The sequence below is a fragment of the Pezoporus occidentalis genome, unplaced genomic scaffold (assembly GCF_034315485.1).
Source record: "Pezoporus occidentalis ecotype Australia unplaced genomic scaffold, CSIRO_AGI_Poc_V1 ctg2, whole genome shotgun sequence".
Classification (NCBI taxonomy): Eukaryota; Metazoa; Chordata; class Aves; order Psittaciformes; family Psittacidae; genus Pezoporus; species Pezoporus occidentalis.
Window position 1 is genome coordinate 20,830,220 of NW_026913855.1, and position 25,767 is coordinate 20,855,986.

Here is a 25,767-nt window from a genome sequence, read left to right on the forward strand (position 1 = left end):
ACGGCACCACCAGTCCTTCCCGGCACGGGAGACGCCGAGCCCCGTCTCTGTGCACGCCGCCCAGCGGGTGAACCGACACTTCCCTTCCTCCCTCTGGAAACCGCGACGCTAGGCAGCGGGGATTAGCGGCCCGCTCCTTCCCTCGCGGACCTCCACGGTGGGGACAGGAAATCACCTCACGCCAGACACGACCTCAAGAACGGCACGCTGCAACTGGAAAAATCAGGTCCGACCGGGAAGCGGAGGAACAGAGCAGCTCCTCTGTTCCCTCAGCACCCTGCCTGCTGAGAGGACTGAGCCTCCGCCGCGCAGAAAACGGAAAAAAGCCCGTCAAGCTCAAAGAGAACCTGAAGAGCCAGCACACTGCTACCGCCCTTTCGTAAAAGGCGGGCTGGCGAGGTGCAGCCCGGCCCTCTCCCATGACCTGGATCTTCCTCCGCGGCAGGCGGAAGGAGTTCTTGTGCTCTGACTGCTTCCGGTGTGGGGCTGAAGGGAGTCTGTTACTAGGGAGGGGGCGGTTCGGCCATGGGAAAGAAGCACAAGAAGCACAAAGCAGAGAAAGCGGAATGGCGCTCTGCTTCCGCCACCGCCTACAGCGGTAAGAACTGGGAGCTGTACGGAGGTGGGGCGGGGAGAGGTCTCTCTTTATATTCAGGGACGTCTCTACTGCCGGCAGGACCCGGCATCTCTTCGTGGGCTGGACTGCACCGGAGCGTCGGGAGGGAAAGGGTCTTGTCTGAGTACGTGAGGGGTGGGGGGCCAGGCCGCTGATCCTGTCCAGTAGTCGGGGACCTGGGGAAGCCGGGCGGTCGCACAGGGCGGCAGTGAAGGGAAATGGCGTGTTGTGGGGCTCCTAGCAGACCGGTAGTGGGAGAAGTGAAGTGGGTGGTGGTCTGAAGGAGGTGGCTCGGGGAGGTGCACGGGGATTGCGGAGTGAGCGATGGGCGCTGGTGTGGTGGGGTTTTGAGACCAGGCGCCTTCATGGTTTGCATGGCTCTTCTTGATGGATTCCGGTTGCTGCAGTAGTTGAGTGGTGCTTGGTTTCACCTTACTCTGATAAGGATCTTGAGATGTTTTCTGGGAAAGCTGATGGGTTAGTTCCTTATGTGATCCCAGTTTGTGGAAAATCAGGATGCAAGATGTGCTGAACAACTGTTTAACTTGGATTTGTTAGTCTTCTTTTTCTCTCCAAATGCATTGCATATGTTTTCAGCCTTCAGCAAATTATTGTAAAGAACATTTCTAGAGGAAGCATCAGTAATTACTTTGTGCTGTCATCTCTATGTGCATTTATGAAATGTTTTACTTTTTCTTCATTTAGATTACGTGGATAAGCCTTTGGAAAAACCCTTAAAGCTGGTGCTTAAAGTTGGAGGAAGTGAAGTGACTGAACTTTCTGGGTCAGGGCATGATTCTAGTTACTATGATGACCGATCAGATCATGAGCGAGAACGGCATAAAGAAAAGAAGAAAAAAAAGAAAAAGAAGTCTGAGAAGGAAAAAGAAAAGCATCTAGATGATGAGGAAAGAAGAAAGAGAAAGGTAAGCTGTGATTTTTAGAATTCAGACTTGCAGCTCTTCTTCATGCTTGCTTATCAGATCTAAAATCTGGCACAGAGTACCATTTGATTCACTATTACAAGAAACCTATTCTTGGCAAATGTAGAAAACCCCTGTGTATGTGTTGGTATATTTCTCCTATTTGGACGAGATGTTCCTGTGATGATTTCTTGAACGGAGAAGCTTTTTTTTCTTGTAACTGCTTGTTTTTTTTTATTCATTTGCTTTGTTTGTAGGTATGAATACTTCCTGATTACAGCCAGGTCAGAAACATGTTTTGCTACCCTTCGAGGAGGGTATTTTCAGTTTTTCAAATAAATCTAACTTGCATTTCTGTTTCTGAGATATACCGAGTTATTGAACATTGTAATTGATATGTTCAGTTAAAACAGCTTTCTGAAATCTGATCTGTTGATTACTGTGGTACGGTAGTCTTGTTGGCTCTTGCTTAGAATAACCTGCATGCTAGGCTTTGTGTCTTTCTTAGTAGCAACCGGTATGGTCACGTATTTATTGTATGTGTAGGACCTTTAGGAGTAGAATTTGAAATCAGCAAGGCAGTGTTGGTGGTACAGTTACCTGTACACTTTCTTCCTGGAGACCTCATAGCAGCCTTCCAGTATCTGAAGGGGGCTTATAAGGATGCTGGGGATGAACTATTCATTAGAGACTGTAGTGACAGGACAAGGGGTAACAGGTTAAAACTTAAACAGGAGAGGTTTAGATTGGATATAAGGAAGAAATTCTTTACTGTTAGGGTGGTGAGGCACTGGAATGGGTTTCCCAGAGAAGTTGTGAATGCTCCATCCCTGGCGGTGCTCAAGGGCAGGTTGAATGAAGCCTTGGGTGGCATGGTTTAGTGTGAGGTGTCCCTGCCCATGGCAGGGGGTTGAAACTAGATGATGTTAAGGTCCTTTCAAACCCTAACTATTCTATGATTCTATTTCTTCTGTGTACTAATGATTCTCTGACATACCTGCTTTTTTAATTATCTTCAGCCCTGTACAGTCCTGTAGTTTTCTTATTCTTGTAATATATTTCTTTGGCACTACTTTGTATGTGTGTATGGCTAAACGCTATCATTTTGAATTTATTTGTTAGGCTTGACCTACTTGAAAATGATATAACTCTGTTGGATCATTCAGAAGTTCTTGAATACAGGGCAGATAGTGCAAAGTTTTTTCTACAAACATTTTTCAGATGTTTCAGCCAAGAGCATGGCACTTGAAATGTAGCAAAACAAGTGGCTTAAATGCAAGATTTTGCAGCATCAAATTAATTATTTGTTTTGCCTTTGCTAAATTGGGGTGGAGGGGGCAAGTTTGTTGTTTTTTTTTCTTCTCCCAGAATTTCACTATTAGTGCATGCAAAAGAAACTAACGGATAGGTAAGCAACAAAACTGTAGTCTAAGCATGGTTAATAGAAGTATGCTTTTCTGTATGAGCATGAGTAATGACTTGTAAGATTATAGGAATGACTCAGGCATGCGTTTGCTCTGAAGTTCAGGAAGAGATCATTAATTGCTACCACTGTTACAGAGGATGTCTTATGGTTATTTTGCAGGTTTCCTAAATCGTCATGTACTTTATTGGTTCCCATTTAATGCATGAGACAACCAAAATACACTGATCATAGCAGAGTTACAGACTGATCTTTAGTGAATAGTAAATTATACTTCCTTTACCCTCTGATGTAGCTTATCATCATGCAATTTTACATAGAAATATATGTATTTTACATATAAATAGCTTCAGAGTTTAACATTCTTTTTACTAAAAGAACAGTAATAAATGATAGAAAATAATATATTAAATACAAAGCAAAAGGTGAACAGAATTAGTTTTCATTGGAGAAGAAAATTGAAAAAAGTGACAGGGAAATATATGCACTCTTATTTAAGCCATATTATGGCTCAGATATAGAATGAGTGTTCCAAATGAAAAATCACTCTCTTACCTTTTGGTGTGCAGGATTGTACATTCCAAGTACATTCTTCTAAAATCTATCTTCTTCCTGCTATGCTAGGAAGAGAAAAAGAGGAAAAGGGAGAAAGAACAGTGTGACACTGAAGGAGAAACTGATGACTTTGATCCTGGGAAAAAAGTGGAGGTTGAACCTCCTCCAGATCGTCCTGTCAGAGCATGCAGAACTCAGCCAGGTGAGCAGCGAGAAAAATTAAATCATCTTGTGTGTTTTCAAAAAGCATGCACAGCATAGCTTTTGCCAAAGATTCCAAAACGTAACATGTCCATGAGGATCTGCAAAAATCTAGAGCCTTTATTTTTTCCAACATTAAGAGCTTTCAGCTATCTGAAAAGTCATTATTCCTCTTGGTACTTCTGGGTTTTAGTAGGTTTATTTTCATGTAACTAAACTTGCCACTGGCTTCTGCTACTTGGCAGAATAAAGCTAGTATACAAGTATTATTGTGTGTATTGTCCCCTTAATTTCTTTTCCATAACATTTCCTCAGCATTTACAGAACAATGGTCAGAATGTCTGAAACCAAGTTTTCACAGAATCATAGAATGGCTTAGGTTGGAAAGGCCCTTAAAGGTCATCCAGTTCTAACCCCCTTGCCATGGGCAGGAATTGCTTCCACTCAACCAGGTAGCTCAAATCCTCATCCAGCCTGGCCTTGAACACTTCCTTGAACCACAGCTTCTCCTTTATCTTACCACCCTTACAGAGAATAATTTTTTCCTATATCTAATCTAAATATCCCCTTTGTCAGCTTAAAGCCAATCCTCCTTGTCTTGTCCCCACCAGCCCTCACCAAAAGGCCTTACCCAGATTTCTTGTCAGCCCCCTTTAGGCACTGGAAGCTGCTCCAAAGTCTCCCCAGAGACTTCTCCAGGCTAAACAAGCCCAACTCTCTCAGCTTGTCTCCATAGGAGAAGTGCTGGATTCGCTTGAGCAGGTCCATGCTCTTCTTGTGTTGGGGGCCCCAGAGCTGAATGCATTATTCCAAGTAGGGTTTCACCAGAGTGGAGTAGAGGGGGAGAATCCCCTTCCTTAACCTCCTGGTCACGCTGCTGGTGACCAGCAGCAGCACAGGACATGGTTGGTTTCTGGGCTGCAAGTGTTCACTGCCAGGTCTTGGTGAGCTTATTGTCAACCAGCCCCCCAGGTCTTTCTCCTCAGGGCTGCTCTCAATCCAGTCTCCACGGAGCCTGTATTTGTGTTTGGAATTGCCTCAACCCATGTGCAGGACCTTACACTTGGCTTTGTTGAACTTTGTGAGGTTTGCAGGAGGCCCACCTTCTTAGCCTGTCCCGGTCCCACGGGATGGCATCCCTTCCCTCCAGCATGTCTGCTGCACCACACGGTTCAGTGTTATCCTCAAACTTGCTGTCCATGTTGCCAGCAAAGTTGTTAAAACAGCACTGGTCACAATACCAGCCCCACCCTGTGGTACACCACCCTTCACTGGTTCCACTTGGACACTGAGCCATAGAATACGACTTAGAGTGGCACCATCTGGCCAGTTCCTTATCCACTGAGTGGTATGTCCATCAAATGCATGCCTCTCCAACTTAGAGGCAAGCATGTCATGTGGGACAGGGTCAAATGCCTTGCACAGATCCATGTTAGGTGACATCAGTCGCTCTTCCTTTATCCACCAATGCTGTGACCCTATTGTAGAAGGCCACCAAATTTGTCAGGCATGATTTGCCCTTAGTGAAGCCATCTTGGCTGTCACCAGTCACCCTCTTACTGTCCATGTGCCTTAGCATAGTTTCCAGGAAGATCTGTTCCATGATCTTGCCAGGCACCAAGGTGAGACTGACCGGCGTGTAGTTCTCTGGGTCTTCCTTTTTCCGGAAAAAGCAACTTAGTAGCAAAAATCTGTGTCTTTAGGAGTGTTGTAAGTCTTGTGTTTGGACACTTCCCATTGACTGGTCAGGTAATTTACTGAAGAAATTTTTATTTATGTCTGCACGTTATATTGAGGAATGTGTCCATCAGCTGTCAAGGTGACCTAATAGGGGTAACTGAAATTTTCTGGTCAAACCTTTATGTCTACAAGAAGTCTGGAGCTTGACAAGCTAAAAGCTGATCTCTGTATACACAAGGCTTCTGTTTTCACCTGCTTGGAAAATTCCATTCAAAAGCATATAAATTACCTTACCTGTTCTGGTTAAGAAGGCAAGTATCTTTCCATTAGCATGAGAAAAGCTGGAGTTTCCATTCTAGATTTTATCGTGCTGCTTTTTTTTCAAACTTCACATTAAAGCCAGTCTCTCTAAAATATGTTCATGGATAGGTAAAATTAACTTGTAGTGTTTACTGTTTGATCTGTGTGAAAGTGAAATGGTAATCAATATTTCTCTTGCCAGCAATCTGTCACTCTTCTTTTTGACTGAAAAGATTCAGAAAAGCTAATTGCATGGGTGTTATGGTAAAGAAACCATTAAAATTGCATAGATAACATGCTGTAAGAATGTGAATTTCCCAACTGCAGTATTTCAGGAACCATGTTTTAAGTTCCCAGTTGTTTTTTTTTTTCCTGGTAAAATACAGAATACCTTACTTTCACCTTAATACATTTTCTTACAACTACTAGACTTAGCATCTGATTTAATGTGTGCTAGTTTTTACTGGGATTTAAATTCAGTAGGTAGTAAAGGAGAAGAAATAGTTACTGCATGCTTAGAAATCTGATGTACTTCTGCTTTGAAATCATGTCTCATTGATCTTCAGATCAGTACAAGCTGTACTGGTAGTTAAGATTTTCTCTCTTGTATTTACGTTTTTAAATAGGTGCATATACCTGTATTCTGTTTCATTGTGCTTTTCTGTGTTTCTGTCTCAAACTGCAGCTGAAAATGAGAGCACACCAATCCAGCAATTACTAGAACACTTCCTTCGCCAGCTTCAAAGGTATTAAGCGTTTTGTATCTACAGCTGTGGCACTGATGTCTAATGCATAATTATATCTGTTACCTTACAACTTCTTATTCTGGTTTTCTGTTTGAAAATAGTGTCTACACACTGGCTGTAATATGTTTGGTAATTTTGCAATCATATCAAACCTGGCAGGTTTTAAAGCTTAGTTGAGGAAAATTATTACCATGTATGCAATTCTGGCTTTTGCAGGGAAGTGTTTTGGGCAGAGGGTATGTTGCCATTATAAATTTATTGAATATTAATGGCTTAGATTAGGAATATAAAAACAGTTATGAATTTTAATAGTTTAAAAGATTGAACTCTTCTTATGAAATTTTGTTATTCTGTGTCCTCTGTCAGATGCCAAAGCAAGTTTATACCTACTTACTTGATAAAGCTGGAGAGGCCTTTTATTTTATTCTTTTCCATAAAACGTTATCCCTGTAGCTCATGTTTAAAAAAATATATATAATTTTTTATTATATAGTAATAAGATAATTTTAAAATTAGCTAATCTGAAAATATACTAATTTGAAAATACAAAACACAGTAGTTATTTTTAGAGGACCTCATGAACAAGAAGAATCAAAGAGTTTATTACTGAGTGAAAAGACCCATTTGAGACACAGAGAGCTTGCAAGAAACAATTCAAGAACTAGCTGAGTCTAATTCAAAAAAGTCTCCATATGTGTAAATTTTTTTCCTGTATCAGAAAAATTTTCAAATATGCCTCTGTTTTATAAGAGTGCTTTTAGTGTGTGAGGTTTTTTGTTGTGTTAGTGTGTGAGGGGGGTTTGTTGTGTTTTGTTGGTGGTGGTTTTTTGTTTTTTGTTTTTTTTAAAGTAGTACTGTTCTTTTTGTACCATTAATGCAGTATAAAAACTATGATAATTTATTTTGCTGATCTAAATGTATTGTTTTTATTTTTAGGAAAGATCCTCATGGGTTTTTTGCTTTTCCAGTCACGGATGCCATTGCTCCTGGATATTCTATGATAATAAAGCACCCTATGGATTTTGGTACAATGAAGGAAAAAATTGCAGCAAATGAATACAAATCAGTCACTGAATTCAAGGTAAATTCATAGAGACTTAGTTATTTCAGAGCTCTTTAGTAAGAAACTGAAGATTCTTTTTAGCTGTAGCAGCCTTTCTTACATTCATTATTTTAATGTCATTTTTTTTCAGAGCTGAGCACTTTATAAAAATAATTGTGTGTGCTAGAATGAGGTTTGTGCTTTATTTTTCACTGAGGAAGCTCTATGTTTGTGAGAATCTAATGCAGTCTACTACAAATCACTGTAAAAATCAAGGACATGCTCTACAGTTCTATAGAATTCATTAAAGAAACTGGAGCTCTTTGTTTTGTTGGTGTTTACTATTTTTGGAATGGGGTAGGGTTTTGGTTCAGTTTTGTTGTTTATTTGGTTTGGGGTTTAATTTTTTTTTTTTTATTTAGACCTGATTAGAGTGATTAAATGTCAAGTTTGACTTGTCTGCAGGAAAACTGGATATACTGAACATTTTGTGTAAGATCCAATAATAACTATATATTTTTATCTTTAGCCATCCTGTTTTCCATATAACTTTATCTGGAATGGTATTTTGGCAGAAGCTTACCTGGCAGGCTTATTGGCAACTTTCCTTGGCTATTTTGTGTATTGCTATTGCTGTAAAGCTTTATCAGATGCACTGTGGTTTTATAGACAGTGCGGTAAGAAATCTCTGATGGTATTGCAAGCTGCTGGAAGGAAAGGAGGGGTTTGTAACTGATACATGGAGTTCTGTTTGCTGCCTTCCCTGTTACTGCTTTCTAGAGTGGTGTTGATGTAGCAGTAGACTTGGCAGAGAGCATTGGCTTGCTTATCAGGCATAACTTCTTTTGAAAGGTCCAGCGAGGTGAGCAAATAATGGCTTATATTTCCTATGGGTGCTTTGATTATTCTGTTGTGTTATGTATGCTTTATTTTTAAAAAAAAGTATAGGGACTTACAGGAAATAGTAAAGAAAGATTCGTAATAGCATTGCCACTAGCAGTGCCTTCAGGTCTCTAAAATTCTAGTGGTGTTCTGGATTGCCTTATTCATCAGCTTAAAAAGGAATTGTGAATGGGAGCTCTGTGGCTCTATTTAGATACAGATATGGTTGCAATATTGATACTGGGGAGATAACAACCTAAATTATGAAAATCAGTCTAGTTTAGACTGACAAGTTCTGTTCCTTTTGAAGGACTTGATTTCTGCTGGTATTCTAAGGAGCAGTGTAATGGTTGATAGAAGTGTCTGCCCTACAGTGACAAAGAGATATATGTATACCTAATTATGTTTTTGCCTTTATAATTCTGTATAATACAGAAATTAAATTTATGGGTTTTTAACCTCTAAAACGAAGCCTACTCAAAAGGTTATCTTTCATTTATAATACATGTAACTAGCTGAGCCTAGTCACAAGCCAATAAATAATCTAAGAGTAGGATCCACAAGAACCATTTGCTGTATTTAAAAGAGGGGAAATTGCTGCAGAGAACTCATCAGTTTTGCTGCCAAAAAGTGGTCTGCTTCAAAGTTGGGCATGCAAAGACTGTCTTTTTCTGCAGCATTTCATAAGGACCACTAGATTTATAGCTCATGTGGGCTTCTTTATCTGGTGTTGGGTTTATAGTTTCCTCCTCCATGTCACCTTCTCAATTTCTGGTTTTGTGATGGTCTCATTAAGCAAAGGCAGATGGCTTAAATACCATAAAAAGTCAGAGACTGCCAGTTTAAACTGTGTTCACCTACTTGCTTAGTTTTGGCTTGATGACAACTACTAAATGATTGGGAAAGCACTGCTCTGACATCCCTGTGTGGAAAAAGGAAATAAACCAGTTTTGGAGTGTTTTTTACAGAATCTGGTCATAAGTGCAGTACGGCAAAGTTATTTTTTGTGAATGTTGGGTGCCAGAAAACGTCTGTAGAAATATGTCTATGTCCAACCACAATAGTAACCTTTGAATATCTTTGTCTCAGCAAATTATTCACTGGTCTGAAAACTGAGTGGGTTAACTTACCAAAAAGCATATCATCTTGTTTGCATACACTTTTGCACATAATCCATTCATTTTCAAATATAATGGACACCTGCACAAAAAAAATATTTGCATTTGTCTACAAAATGAAGGACAACTGATTGCTTGAACAGTCATTGTTTAAATATTGAAAAATTAAGAGAGAAAAATATATTCTTAAATCAGTCACTACTTGAATTTGTTAGGATCCAGTTTGTGAACTGCCTGGAAAGACCACTATGTAATTCTTGGTTGTTGATTTGCCAACTTCAGAATTTTTCAGATGTGTATAATAATGTCTTTTTAATTCAGTGTTTCATAGAGCTTCTAATAATTCTTTCTATGCTTTACAGATGAGTAGCATGTGACTAGGAAAAAAAAGCACCCAAATTGTTTGGTTCTGTTACAGTGGAGTGTGTTGTACTTTTGTTTTGGGACCTTGCATCAATAAAAATTACTTGACATTACGTCTGATGGATAAACATTCAAAGGAGCAGGCAAAATCAGGCTTGGCTGTTCTTATACTTTGAAGTTTTCTTTTTTTGTTTTTTGTTTTAATGCAAGTGTCTGAAAAAGTGGTCAAATTAATAGAACTAAGATTTTATGTAAGATGCTTTGTATCTTTCTGATATCTTTGTATGATTCAGAAGATGGCAAAACTACCAAAAATGTACTTACCTTGGTGCCTCAGCCATTTTATGAATTTCTTCACTGTCCATTTGTGTAATGTGTTACATTTGTTATTCAGTGAAAAGTAAAGTATTCTTTTTTTAAAATCGAAAAGCTAATTCCAAACAAAACTTGAAGAAGCAAAAAGGGCTCAAACCTTTGCAATTTTATGTTACCTTTTGGCTTGTGTTTAATCCATGAGCCTTCTGCTGAAATATTATTTTATTATTCACAGAGCTGCCATGATGAATAGTATCTTCCTTTACAAAAGGAATTTGAAATTTTAACAGTTCTTTTGTTTTGTGTTTTACAGGCAGATTTTAAACTGATGTGTGATAATGCAATGACTTACAACAGACCAGATACTGTTTACTACAAGCTAGCCAAGAAGATACTGCATACAGGCTTTAAGATGATGAGCAAAGTAAGAGACCTATTAAAAACAAAAAGCAGAAACTCTATGCAGGTTTTTTTGCTATACTTAAAAGGATCGATTAATTACAAAGATAAATGTTATTTCATCTATCTGTGATAAATTATAGTAGTGCCTGTTAGGGCTGCTGTATTTAAACGGCTTGATAGCATTCTTGTTGTAACCACACGCAGATTTCTCACCATCTGCACCAGTGAAGTCTGAGGGAGTTTTTTCCACTGGCTTCAGTGGAAGCGATTAGTGTCCATGTATATAAATCTCAAGTGTTGAATACTGTTTCTGGCTGAAATTTTAAAACCAGGATCTCATTTATATTTTATTTCTGTGTAAACGGAAACCTTTTTTGAAGATGGTGGATGTATGGGAGGTTTCAGGGGTGTTTACAGATGTGCACATGCAAATGCTTTTTACTCAAATACAGCTGTTGGCTTGTAAAATGAAGTTATTTTGATGAGCTGCTCTGTGTGTGTGTGTGTGTGTGTGTGCGTGTGTGTGTGTATGTATTGCAGTTATGGTAAGTTTTGTGTAAAATAGGCAGTTGTCTTTGCATATGCAGTTTTTTTTGTTTTTGTTTCTCTCTTGATAGTTGGGCTGCAGAAATTCTGATGCCATGCTACCATGACCAAATCATGTTGCATCGCCATTGGAAACGAGGCATTAAGAACAAAATAAGGCCATGGCCATTCCCATCCCATCCCATTATCATAGCATCTTGGCTATGAGGGAAAGGTTAAGTCCCTGCCGCTCTGTCCTTTCTGATTCTAGGAACGGCTGTTAGCTTTGAAGCGCAGCATGTCGTTTATGCAGGACATGGATTTTTCTCAGCAGGCAGCTCTTTTGGGTGATGAAGACACAGCAGTTGAGGAACCTGTCCCTGAAGTTGTTCCTGTACAAGCAGAGACTACCAAGAAATCCAAAAAGCAAAATAAAGAAGTTATTAGGTAAAGGTTTTAATGGGCATGCTTACTGGCTTGTTTCAGCTTTTGTAATGCTAGACAGCAGCAAAGAATTGAGGGAAAATAAATTACTTTCAGCCTTTCTCTTTGTGGTCCGTAGGATAAATGGGTGATTTTATTGTATTTTAATACAGTGATTCCCAAGTTGAAACAGACAATTCAAAGAATGTCTACATATTTTTTAAACATAGTTGATACATATATATAGAGATATATATAGAGAGATATAGATATAAATACAGATACAGATATTTTCATCTTTCTTTTTATTAAATGAGTAGTTTCTTCTCATAAAGGTTTGAAATGTTCTTTTTTGAACATAGCCATAAATTCCTTCTGCATTTTTATATCATGTCCCTCCTCCCTTCTCCCCCCCCCCCCCTTTTTCTTCCCCTAAAATGATGGACTGTATCAAAATCAAGACCTTTCTGGGAGAGCAAAGTGGCTCCCAATCAGTAAATTGTTTTATTTAACTTCTTTTTTTGGGGCAGGATGTAGAGGTACAGGAGGTTGTTTTTAGAGCAGATTATATGTTCCAAATTAAATTAAGCTTCTTTGTATGCTAATGCAATAGCTATCTTCCAGCTAATAGGCACCCCCACGTCACAAAGTTGTGGTTTTTACAGCTAAAATCTAATTTAAAGGGTTTGTATTTCTATTTTTGAGATTTTAGCAGAAGCTGTGATTTGGAAGAACATCATGTTGTTCAATGTTCTTGCATAGGCTTCCTAGGATAGATGTTGAATTTAAATGGTAGGCCATTATATCAACTGGAATTTTATGAAAATAAAACTGTGGCAGAGCAAGTCATGTCTTAAATTATCTGATCACATATTCTGCAGGCTTCTTAAACATTTGATTTTTTCTAATTGACTTGAGCTTTTAAGCACTTGTATTTTGGCATCAGTAGGATATTCTTTTTGATGTACAATAAGAGCTTTGGGAGGGGAGAATTGAACCTAATATCAGATATTTTTGTCTTCCTATTTCCCAGTTAAAAATGGAAAAATAGCTGAAGTCAATGTTTGCAAAGTGCTAAAGCAGTTTAGACCTATATACTGTGGTTTAAAAAAGTGACTTGATTACTTGGACATCCTAAGTAGTTTTTTAAATTTTGTCCAGGATGTTGCAATCTTCTGAACATTATTTCACAAATCTTGTTAAGTATTCTGTAGAGTGTGATAGAAAGTACCAGTTGTTGAGGAGTTTCCTGCTGTGTACACCTTTTCTTAAACTTTCAATGAAACAAATCGTATAACACATTTGTCTCATAATGGTATGATCCTGTGATCTTTTTATTGTCTTTAATAGCAAAACTTCCTTGTGTATCAGATCTGAATATCTATACAGAGAGAAATTCTTAGCTAAGCAAATGGAAGAAGATAACCCAGGAGAGAGAAATGGATTTGGTGTGAGGAGATGCTCTACCCAGTACCTAAGGTGTTTGGCCCTAGTGTCTAATGTCCGTATAATACCCTGAAAAATTTTATGTACAAAGTTTATTTTAAATATATAATATACCAAAGACTGCCATGTCTTATGATATCTTCACACTTTCCCTTACAATACTACCTTTCTCTGATATTTATATAATAGCTAAGATATGTATTGTTCCATCTTAGGTATGCTTATTTGTTACATTTTTATTATTTGGGTGTTTTAATGAAAAGGGATCTACTGAAACATAAATGTTAATTTCTGTCATTTCAATGAGAAGAAGTGGTGTGATTGAAACTGAGTAGGAATACTAATTGCCAGTATTAACAAACATAGGAATTAAAGGACTCCCTGCTGAACTGGGAGCAGTGTCTTACTTCTATAAGCAACTAACTGATACAATGCTCAAAATGCAGCTTTTTTTTTTTTCCTTTTTTTTTTTTTCTTCAGGTTAGAGTACACAGTATCCATTCCATCATTACAAAATTTCTTTTCTGCATCTTCCTAGTTGGAAGTTGTGAAAATAGTTTATTTGTGCATGTGGGGGACTAAGAGCGCATACAGCATTTGCTTTGTATTAATGCTATTTTATTCCAAATCTGTTTTGTAACGCTTCCTTTATTTTCTTCAAGGTACAGAAACAAAATTTTTGAAGTTCCATAGTTTGGTAGTTCTCAGCTTCTGCTGCAATACTTCAGTTTCATAATATAATTCCACTTAAATTCTAAAGTAGACTGACACTGGGAAGGGGGTGGGATGGATTGTTCTATTTAGCAAACCCAAAATTCAGCCCTTTGTTTTGTTTTAGCTTTTAATTTCTACAGCTACTCCTTTCTTTTTCTTAGTTGCATATTTGAACCTGAGGGAAATGCGTGCAGCCTGACAGATAGCACTGCTGAAGAACATGTCCTGGCACTAGTGGAACATGCAGCAGATGAAGCTCGGGATAGGATCAATCGATATCTACCCAACAGCAAGGTCTACTGCACAACAAAGTTCACAGTTCCATTTTGTGTCTGACTATTGAATGCTTTGTTTCATCTTGGAAAAGAGGCTTTAGTATTGTATTTTCTAAGACCGTAACATCTAGGATGTATGCCCTGTGAGGAGCACCAGTATCTCTATTGTCTATCATTTAGTTCCTACTGAAGACCCATTTTAGGGTGTCCTAAAAGGATTTTGAGTTGTATATTGTGCAGTGAATATATTTAGTCATTCTCTTGCAGAAAACAGTGAAATGTTGCTCAGTCTTGAATCTGGCTTCCTTAATTACAGACCTTAGCATTGAAAGTGATTAAAATAGCATCACACTCTTCTTATAGTTGCACTCAGAAAAAGCGAACTTTGGCATAGTTTGAAGGTTTGAAATTCAGGAATTTTAAGTGTTAAATTACAGTTTTCAATGAGAAGCCCAGAACCTCTTGTAGTTGCATGTAGCTGTAGTCACCTATAGCATCTTCTTGTGTGAGTACAAATTACAGGCATCCTTCAGTGACCAGGAGAAGATGGCAATAGTTTGTTCATGTTGGAGTTTTTGACAGTGCTAACTATAGGTTTCAGCATCTTGAATGTGATTGTTACTGTTCCATGTCTGGTTTTGTGGTGTTCCAAGAGTTAGAAAGAAAAGTTCAGTGATACTGTTAGTGCAGTTTTCTCAGCACGTTCTTTTTATGGGCTGTTTTTGTTAGCTATGTGATAATGGCAGATTCCTTCACTACTTCATGCTAGGGTTGGAGTGAATGCTACAGGTGTTTGCTACAGGCTTATGCTGAGGTGCATTTACTCTGCTTACATCGCATTGTGTGTAGTCTTTATTCTTTGTCCTCATTTCTCATTTTGTCACATACTCCAGTGACCACTGCAGTCAAAAAATAATCAGGAGGTTGCTACATCCTGTGTTTTCCACCAATTTTTTTAACAACTGTTGCAGAAGAAACATTTGCATTGAAGCATTAGTGATAACAGTTGTCTTCAAACTTAAATATCTTTTTCTTGGACAATGGCCCTTGTTATGTAGTGCCCTTAGGCTCAACTGGATTAGGAAGTAGAACCTCAACAGCAGGAGAAGGTTTAGTTTTTTCAGTATATTTCTGTTTCTTTGGATAATTAAAGACTTGCTAGGATTGAAGGCAGTTTCAAACCTCCAAATTAAGAGTGTCTTTTAAAAACGCTTTAAAGCAATACCAATTTTCTGCTAATTGCTGACTTTACTGAAGAGGCCTTTCATGATGATACAGTCAGTTTTGCAGTGTTTGAGAATTGTTCTAGGTGTGCAGCTCTTGTCTAGGCTAGACAATGTGCTACAGATCCCACTGAATCTAGGTAAAACAGATATGTTCTTAGAATTCACCCATTATGAACTTTTGCCATCACTTCATGGTATTGTTCTTGTTTATTCTCTTTCCAGTGTTTGTCACCTCTGTTTTTATTATATGTCAACATTAGCTTTGGCCTTAAGTATGGTCAGTTTCTAACATCAGCTTAGTTTGTTGCATCACTTCTGGCAGTTTACAGACCCCACTGTGTTCTAATGTCTTTCATGTTTCTGGCTGTCTGTTTAGCATTTTGTGTGTGTGCTCTGATAGGTTTGTCACCTGTTTAAGAATTGGATAGTCATAAAAATACTTCTGTTTATGGAAAGTTGTGGCTGAGATATGAAAACGAGCAGTTTGGTCTGGATTTGAAAAATAAGCAATGAGGTAGATTGTGGATAGGATTTACAGATCTGCTTCTAAAAAGAAAGTGTGTTGTAGGTTTGGCAGTTGGAAAGGTTGGCTCTGTACTAATTATAATGGAATTGATTTTGTCTTTGATGCAAACTTTAGATCTGATTTAGGAAGATGAATAAGGAATTGTATATGTGACATACAAACTGTTCCTCCTGAGTCTTCTGTGAAGCATTTGCCAGGCAGTGTTAAATAATTTAATTTTCTGTGTTAAAAGGAGTGCCAGAGTGCAGGATCTGAATATGGCTAAAAATGCATTTTGTAGTTTTCTGTGTAAGTAAACACCTCCTTCTTTGGGTTCGGACTGTTTTGAGTGATTGCTTCAACATCTTTGTGGTTCTATTTGCAGATTGGTTATCTAAAAAAAAATGGAGATGGAACTTTATTATTTAACGTAGTAAATTCATCTGATCCAGAAGCAGAAGGTAAATGCCAAAATTTTTCAAGCAGACATTTCTAATGTCTAATGTTTTAGCAGATTTTGATGTCCTAACTGTACACACAGATCCTGTGTATTACAGATGAGTTTAAAAAAAACCCAACCAAACAAAAAACAACTCCCCAAACCATTTTCCACAACAGCTATATTTAGTATCTCCAGTGTTTCTCTGCCTTTCAAATTGTCACTCCTCAGATGCTCTGTTCTACTCATGCTAACAGTAAGGAGGTAAAATAATATCTATTTATAAGCAGTTATACATTGCTACAACTTCACAGAGAACTTGAAAGACAGGCTTTCTCTTCAGGTACCTGGTAGTGTTAGAATCTAATAGACAAAAGGTGAGGGAAAGTTCTGTAATCCTATGTAAATGTGCAATGCACAGATGCAAATTCAGAATAATTTTTTGCTTATTTCATAATTGAAATTATTAACTAAATTTCAGTTTAAAGTTAATTGGGTTTTGCTCAATCGTTTTGCTTTAGTTCCCTGATCTTTTCTAGGGGTTTTTGTTTGTGTTACTACTATACATAATTTATACTTTTTTATGCTTTTCTCAAAATGCAGAAGTTTCAAAGTTTAATGTGGAAATGTCGTAGTCTTTATGCTGCTGTGTCATGTTGATTTAGCACCTCCTCCTCTGCACCTTTTGAGATTGGAATTCATTCACAGCTCACCTATTGTTGCACTGATGAATGTATGAACCCTTTTGACTAGTTGCATATCTATTGATTTTTTGACTGGGGGGATACAAACCTCTGCCTGCATTGCTTTTCATTTGGCAGTAAATTTTTCTGGAATGGAAGTGAACATTTAGCTGCCATCATGCCCTTGCCTAATTCTGGAAAGAAAAAAAAATAATAAATGAGTGATTTATTACCTTTGAAATCATGCCACTGAAAATTTAGACAGTGATGGTAAAGGGAACAGAGGAAGCTTTCACTGTGTGATGTAAAGAACTGTCCTGCTAACTTAATGTTTCTGTGAATAAGATCTTGTGAATAAGAGATGGAAATACGTTTACAGCATGTATTTGAAATTTAAATGGCGAGCTTGAATTACACTACCTATCCTTAATGTACAGGTTGAAAGACATTTAGGCTTTATGATAACAACAGCTTTTTGAAGTGGCAAAATCTCAATTTTCACTATAAACTTTATACATGAAATGCTTTTCTAAAAATAATCATCCTCTTTTAAATTGTTAGAGGAAGAGACTCACCCAGTGGATCTGAGTTCACTGTCAAGCAAATTATTACCTGGCTTCACTACGCTGGGCTTTAAAGATGAACGAAGAAATAAAGGTAAATGCTAAAGAACATGTTTGAACTTTGTGTTAATTAAATGTTTGCATTACTTCCTGATATAAAACAATTTCAGATTATGCCTGTCTCCAAGTGAAAGTTCACTTGGTTGTTTCTATAATATATAATTATTCCATTTACAGCAGAATGGAGTTTTAATTAATTTGTCTTTTTTGCTTATTAAATGTAACTTAATTAGGAGTTTATGGATTAATGTTTTGTCTTTGTGTTATAACCACAATAAAAGCTTTCCAGTAATGGTACTCCATGTTCTCTGGAAGAAATAATTTTTCATGAACAACTGTGCTTAGATTTGAGATTTAAAAAAAACCCTAAATACATTTATTTATATGGTTAAAATAGTCATGCTGATTCTAGAGTCTGGAAATGCCCTTGTGATACTGTTCTTGATTTCGGTTGGAGGGAAAAATGCACTGCACTTTCTATTTCAGAAAACAAAATATTCCCCCCACTCCATGATCTTTTACACTTGTAATAATCATTTGTCATCTTTCTCCTACCTGTCTAGTAACCTTTCTTACAAGTGCTAGTACAGCACCTTCTATGCAAAACAACTCTATATTTCATGATTTGAAATCAGACGAAATGGAGCTCTTGTACTCAGCATATGGTGATGAAACAGGGATACAGTGCGCCTTGAGGTAAGTGCTTCCTTATATGAGGCCTAACTTCTTGTAGAAATTCTATGAGAAGCATTTGGGCCTAAATCTTAACTAGGAGCCTCCAAATCCTGATTTTATTTTTTTTGTTTGCTTGTTTTTGGTTTTTGTTTGGGTTGGGGGGGGGTTTGTGTTTGTTTTTTTTTTGTGGGGTTTTTGTTTGTTTGTGTTTTTTTTTGGGGGGGGGGGGGGGGGTTCGGTGTTTTGGTTTTTTTGTCCCCTAAAACTGATTTTAAAAATAACTCTCTATAAAACTTGAGGCTACCTTGTTGGTGGGGTTTGGTTTGGGGTTGGGGTTGTTTTGTGGTTTGTTTTTAGGGAGGAAGGGGTTGTCTTACATTTCTTTATTGGTGGCTTGGGGGGGGGAGGTTAGGTTGGTTTTCTGTTTCATTTTCATTTTAAGTTACCCTGTTTTGTTTGCAAGGCTGTTATGGATCTTGTTACTAGGATCTTTGACTGCAGGATATTATAGGTGCTAAAAATTTAGTGTTTTGCTGTAAACCCCACAATAAGTAGGCTTAGATATGCAAGTAGTAGATTTCACTGACTTTAAAACAGTCATAATTTCAAGGCATTTCTAAACAGTTAAAGCTGCTTGAAAAGGAAAATAGCAATTTTCATTAAATTGCTCCTCTTAAAGGGAAAGAATCACAAACTTGTTGTTTCCTTTGTGGGGATTTTTTTGGTTGTTTTGTGTTGGGTTTTTTTAATCCACTACCAGTGAAAGTTCCAAGTGAAAACTTGCTAAGAGTTGTAAAAAACAAGTTTGCATGTACATTTCCTTCCATTAAAAATAATGGGGGGGGAGGGGAGGGGAAAAAAAAAACACCTTATCTGAAAGGCCTTAATGGCTTTCCCCTGGCCAAAAAAAACTAAATCAAAAGAACAAAGAAAATGTAGGTGCGTATTTAGGGAAAATTGTGTTATATGTTGAAATATTATTATTTTTTTTAATTAAAGTAATAAACATGTTCTGTAATGCTTGTATCTCCATTCCTACCAGTTTACAAGAATTTGTGAAGGATGCTGGAAATTACAGCAAGAAAATAGTAGATGATCTTCTGGACCAGATCACTAGTGGAGATCATTCCAAAACTATGTATCAGCTAAAGCAGGTGTGTCCTTGATGCAGAGAAATGTCACGAGTTCATCAAAACAAGAATGGACGTACTTCTGGTTTTTAATACTGTATGACATACTTTGTTATCCACTGTCAATTTAAGCATTGCAGGCTTAGCTGTTCATCTATTGTAAACCAATTTAGGAACTGAGTTATTCAGCAGAGAAGTAATCTTTTTCTTTTCTCTAGCTGGATCATTTCTCCAATGTGGTTCACTCTGTGACAGCAGAAAGGAAAATGCGCAATATAGCAGGGGAAAGAAAGGACCTACCAGCTAAATGCTGTTTGGGAAGCCCTGTTATTCAATGTCATGACTTAACATATCTGCTTCTGAGTTACAGTACAATGCTTTTGCTAAGGATTTTTTTTTTTCTTAATGCAAAATATTCCTTGTGGAAGGATTAATTATTTGGAATGTTGATATAATGTTGGAGAATAGAGTAATATCACTGTACAGGTATCTATTACTCAACAGTACTAACTTTTAAATTCATGTATTATGTCTGAAGGAAAAATTTATTTCCAAAAGCACTTTACCAATGAGATTAAAACTAAGACTGGAGAAGAGATTTTTCTCAGAAGTATATATAATTCTGGTGGAAATGTTTGCATTCCCAAGACAAAATAGGTTACCAGAAATTGCAAAATCTTGTTTCATGTTACCTTCACCCTGAAAACCACTCTAGTTTGAAGTAGTTGTCTGCTGTTTAAAATGGTGACATTCTGAATGATTCAGAAATAAAGAAAGGGAGGTGGAAGGGGAGGATGGAAGGCACTCTGACTTCCTGACATGGTAGAAATGAGATTATGCTGAATCTCTGCAGATTTAGAAGGAGAATAGGGGAGATTATGGTTCAGGAAAAAGGAGATAATAGAACAAAAAATACAGAGGATCCTTCAAAATTTTGTGGTGTTTTTTTTTTTCCAGTAGCTACTGGAAAAAGATTCTATATGAAACAGGAGGAAATGTAAAGGATTAGTTTAAAAAAAAAGAGAAATTCAAAACCAATATTTTGAACATTGTTCAATATTTAATTTAGCTTTAAAATAACTTTTTTCCCTTTTTACCAAGTTCCAAATGCAAATTTCTGAATACCCTTCAAATGGTCATTGGCTATTTACATTTAGAAAGGGTGCTCAGTTGTGACATATGTGGATATGTACAGATTTAGTGCAATTAAATATGTTTCAGTGGTGATGTGCCATGTATTTGAATACTTTCTGCTGCTATATTTGAGTAAGAATGAGTATCTCTGAAATTCTTAAGAATTACCATCTTCTGATTTGGAATCAGAAGTTACGTAAGTAACAGCTAAGATATTGCACTTGAATATGGAGTTCACGGGTAGAAGAAATAGCGTAAGGAGACTCAAAGATTACTTAAAATGCATAAGCATATATTTTGAAACAGTAACTGTTACACTATAACTGCATTACAGATACTTCAAGAAGTTAGCTGTCTATAGCCTCAATTTGTGTGGGAAGTTTGAATGTAAATATACTTGAAATTGTACAAGAGAGAGGTCTCTCCCTTATTTTGAATAAAACAGTGTTTCTGTCTTTCCAGAGGCGAAACATCCCAGTAAAACCACTGGATGAAGTTAAAGTAAGTTATGCTGATACTCCGTGTGGTTTGGTTGGTTTTGTTTTTTTTTATTGGAAAATTGTCTTGGCATTTGAAGTAGAGAAAGTGATGTTCTCTGGGTTTCCAACAGTCAAATTCCAAATTTTATTTAATGTGCATCTGTTCTGTATAATACTGCGTAAAGAAAAGACTGTTAGGTTAGTCTTAAAGAGGCTGTCTTAGCTCTAAATTGTTTACATAAATGTATATGGTCACCCATTAGAGAAGAACTAGTCATTTTTGTTGCTTTATTTAAAGGTTTCATGCAAACATCACAAAATAGTGATAGTGTTCCATGGTAGTTTGGGATCTAATCATGGTAAATCAGTAAGTTACACAAACTAAGAGTATTCTTAGGAAACATAAGTATAAGCTATGAAATGCTAACATCTAAAATAGGATTTGGTTCTCTAGGTTCTGCCAGTTCTCATAAAAGAAGAGCACAAGTTGCGTAATACCTGTCCAGATTCTTCCAAACAGATTATGGTAAAGTGGTTTATGTGTTTAAAAAAAAAAATAAAATATATATTGACACATTCTTTTTGTCTAGAATAAGCTTTTCTGTACTTAAAATGGATTCTCTTGACAGTCAGTCTGTTTCAGTTAGTGGCTTTGCTTGTCCTGTTGTTCTGTATTCCCTAGTTTAATTCAGCATGCATAACAATCTCAGAGGCAGAAAGATCCATTAGTAATCTGAGATACTTAATCTGTTGATGAATATTTGAGGTTCAACCTGCTATAAAAGTTTTTAAAACCTCAATTTTGCCATATCCATTGAAAATGTGTGTTAGAAAGTAGAGTTAAATAATGCATATCTTCTGCTTTCACAGCTACTAATCAATTTTTTTAAGTGGTTTTATCTTCCAAATTACTTGTAACAATAGAAAATTTGTGTTGTATTCCACAGCAATTCACATAAAAATCATATGGATTACTTTATAACAACTAATAAAATTTATAGTTTTATAAATATTCCTTATTTTTTGTGGAAAGGTTTGTATTTCTCTAGAAGGTGATTGGTTAAGTTAATTCATGAAAGTGCTGTATTTCATTTTCATATTCCTAAAAAATAATACCTCGTTGTATATTTTAGTCTTGTTTTAGTCTTTCTGCTAGAATAGACCACCTCAGAATTTTGTTTAGAATATGTTTTGAAGCTTACAACTTTTACACTGATTATATAGTAGTATTGCAATAAATATGGGGAAAAAAAATGCATTTTTATTGTAGTGCAGGCTGTATTTTATTATCCAAATGTATCAAAAAAAGAAATACTTGAGAGACCAGCTCCAGCTGATGCTGTGTATAGGGAGGCCCGCCTTACTGGTTTTGTTAGGCACATACTAAAAATTTCAATAAATCCAATATAGCATCGAATAGGTGAGGGGAAAAACGGTATCTGGAAGTGGCTCATGGCGATACTGATAGTGCTTCCCTCTGCCAGAGTTCTGACATGGGACAGGAAAGAATTGAACAGGTAATTGAGTTCCAGAGGACTTGGTAATGCTTGTGTCAACAGTCCTGGATGTTGAGATGGAAGATCCCTTGACTGTACAGATCCTTTGTCATTCATATGACTGGACTGTCCTGGAGCCATCTGTGAGCTGCCTGTGAGTTGCAGGTTAGCTAAGATGGTTATAGATGCTCCAGGCTCAAGTGTTTTGGTGCACATTTTTGAGAGTATAGATTCATGCATGTACCTTAATAACTTTTAGTGTTTATGATAGCTTATGACTATTGCTAGTGTTTCTGTTTCTTGTATTTTAATAGGTTGGAGAATCTGCTGGAGACAGTAACACTTCTGACTTGGACTTTCTGTCTATGAAACCATACTCAGATGTATCTCTTGATATTTCTATGTTAAGTTCATTAGGTAAGTAAATATAGAAGCCATCCATCGATTGCAGTTTCGTTGTACTATTTAGGCAAAATAACAGCTACATTTGCTAAGCATAAAAGCGTGTTCAAAAAGTTGAAATAAGTCTACATTTAGCATATGTAAAAGTCTATAGGTAGACATAGGTAAAAGGCTTGTACAAGGTAAATGAAACATTGGTCTTGTTTTTCTTTTGAAACATCAGTGTGCTAACCAGGCTAAGTTTTTTGTATCACTGAAGAAATCGAAGTATTTGTACCTCACAGTTTTCATTGTTCTGCTTGTTTTAATGTGTTCATAAATTTTAAGGGTCGGTGTGGAGCTTTGTTTCAGAAATGTTACTGCTTCGTATGCTGGTTTTTGAAATAACCCGGGCAGTAAATAAATGTGTGGAGCTCAATCATATCATCACTTGGAATGTCCCAGAAGAAAAATCAGAAGAAATTTCAGGCATTAGGAAGACTTTAGCTTCAAATAAGACTGTTGTATGAAAATGTTAGGATATTGCTTCAAATAAACATCTTTGAGAGAGGTATCCTTTAAATACTACACAAAGCAATGTTCCCATTTCTGCAGTCTGCCAAGCTGGCCAAATGTCTTCAAAAATGCCATCACAAAAAAAAATAGCATCACTCATGGTTTAAGATACTTCTAATTCAGAATGTGAAAGTTGCCAAGCTATACTAGGAGTCAGTTCAGTTTCAGCCATTTCCCATGGTGCTCTTCTTGAGTCTCCAATATCACAAAATGCACACAAACATGTATTTCTTGAAACTGAAAACAGATCTGCAGCTATTGCCTTTTAGAAGTGTGAAGGAAAATGCAGGATTAAGATCATGTGTAATGTTTATTTTAGATTTTTTTTTTTATAGTGTCTTGATTATGAGTCAGTATGCATGTGCTGATTTTGGGTTTTGGTTGGTAACTGGTGACCATTAGGGAAAGTGAAGAAGGAGCTTGATCATGACGATAACCATTTACATCTGGATGAAACAACTAAGCTGCTGCAGGACCTTCATGAGGCTCAGGCTGAGAGAGTGGGATCCCGGCCATCATCCAATTTGAGTTCCCTCTCCAATACTTCTGAAAGAGACCAACATCATCTTGGTAAAGTTACCTTTGTCATAGAAGTTGCAGTACTACTGCTATAATTGAAACTTGTTAAAATTTATATTTTAATTTACATAAATCTTTGTATGAAACTACTTTGATAAAATAGTGTGTTAACTACAGAATTATGTTTTAATTTTAAATATGTAAGGCAAAGACAACTCAGAAGATATGCTTTTGACCTGTGAAATTAAGGGCACTAACTGTAGTTACTTGGGTTTTTATTAGGCATGGTTGAAGTAATTGTGAAGTAAATTGATACTGACCAGTAAATCCCTATATGCACTTGCATTTTATGCCCTTAAAAATACTAAGGAGTATTAATGTTTCCTTGACATGGTTGTATGCAGCAAAGAACAGGTGGGATTCTACAATAGCCTTCCATTATCAACTATAAAGTTCAATGATAAAACAGGATAGTAGGTTAACATATCACTTAACAATTTGTTGCCATCGCTGTGAAGGTAGGACATGTTGGTGGGATGATACTTAATGAAATTTTGTATCCTGTTTTTTGTTTGTTTTTTTTTTTTTTTTTTTAGCTCAAATTAGTGGAATTGTGACTGCTTTTCCCAAAAAAGGTCTAAAATAGTAAAGAATCTTGTCATTTATTTTTTTTCTTTCAAAATCTCGTCTTTACATACTGTTTAGATGTCTGTCGTGCTTTAAAAGTGTGAAAGGAACATATGAACTAACCTTGCTGTTTATATGCATAAACACCTCTCCATTAATTTTCTATACTTTTAAAAGTTTTTCTTTTATTTCCCATGTTCTGCAGGAAGCCCCTCTCATCTGAGTGTTGGAGAGCAGCAAGACATGGTTCATGATCCCTATGAATTTCTTCAGTCTCCAGAAACCTCAAATGCCACTACTAACTAATCTGACATGTACTATATATATTTTGTATTTTAATTGTATTATGCTTTTATAAAGTTTTTGTCCATGGCAGAAACCTCAATTTTGTTCCTCTTTTCTATGAGGATTCCTGTATATTATTATCATGTATGCTGGATTAGACAAAACAAAACTACATAGTATGTCACGTTGTTAGCAATGTACAAAGACCTGCTTTTGGTTTGTTTCTTGAGGGAGATTGTTGTACACTGGTGTGTGTGGCTTAGCTGAAAACCAGCAAATAATGTGTTAGAAAAAATTGTATTTCATAGAAATTAAAAAGTGATAATTTTCCCAGTATAATGGCAGCAGTCATTAAATGTTTCTAGTAAAATTATGTACCAGTTCTGTTCAGGTTCTAAGTTGAACATCTTCAAGGAGGACTGTTTCATTCTAGCAGTGACAGAGCTGCATGAATTGTGATCATTATTGTGTTTCCCATCTCATGTTGCTAATGATCTGTACAAGTTGTTTCTGTTTCCACGTACTTAAATCTTTTTTTAATCACTTGAGGGAGAGTAACATTGCTTGATAGCTGCATTAAAATGCTCACTATGAGAATTCTACCCTGGATCTAAAAAAAAAGGACGTTTTTGTGGTCCCTTGTGTCTTGAAACAAAGAAAATACAATCCTTTTATTTTTTAATATGATATGTATATTGGCTGAAAAAAAATCTGGGTAAGGTGTGCTTTTCAGTAATTTTAATGACACTTTTATAATTCAGTATTGATGAAACTGGGGGTTTTGTACCCTTGATACATGCAAGCTGGACAAATTTATGGATTTACAATATTTTGTAAATATTAATAAAAATACTAAGCCACTTTTTATTTTTGCAAATACCTTGTTCTTGCCAAGATAAAATTCATTTCCTTATCTTTACTAAATCTGAAATAGTAGGAGGTCTTGGTCTGAATTTTTGTGCTGCCTTGAGAGATAAATTTCATTATGACATGTATAGTTGTAAGCAAAATTAACTGTAAATTTCTAGGAACCAACAGGG

General features: G+C 36.7%; 1 protein-coding gene and 1 long non-coding RNA gene across 10 annotated transcripts in view; both read left to right on the forward strand.

Moving 5' to 3' along the window:
• The window catches only part of LOC134163341 (uncharacterized), a 110,076-nt gene that overhangs the window by 76,402 nt on the left and 7,907 nt on the right, over positions 1 to 25,767 (forward strand). The gene's annotated exons all lie outside the window — the stretch shown is intronic.
• BRD9 (bromodomain containing 9) lies at positions 454 to 25,604 on the forward strand. Of its 9 annotated transcripts, none has more exons than XM_062618102.1 (18): positions 454 to 598; positions 1,322 to 1,542; positions 3,587 to 3,719; positions 6,384 to 6,444; positions 7,381 to 7,525; positions 10,478 to 10,588; positions 11,363 to 11,538; positions 12,865 to 12,993; positions 13,836 to 13,968; positions 16,066 to 16,141; positions 17,364 to 17,459; positions 17,989 to 18,121; positions 19,143 to 19,254; positions 20,827 to 20,865; positions 21,298 to 21,385; positions 22,673 to 22,756; positions 23,699 to 23,866; positions 24,648 to 25,604. In XM_062618102.1, the coding sequence occupies exons 1-18, from the start codon at positions 526 to 528 to the stop codon at positions 24,746 to 24,748; spliced, it is 2,079 nt and encodes a 692-aa protein (XP_062474086.1). In that variant the 5' UTR covers positions 454 to 525; the 3' UTR covers positions 24,749 to 25,604. The 9 variants fall into 9 exon arrangements, with proteins under 9 accessions (XP_062474086.1, XP_062474085.1, XP_062474087.1 ...); XM_062618101.1 differs by having other exon boundaries at positions 21,298 to 21,369; positions 22,654 to 22,756; XM_062618103.1 differs by having other exon boundaries at positions 12,886 to 12,993; positions 21,298 to 21,369; positions 22,654 to 22,756.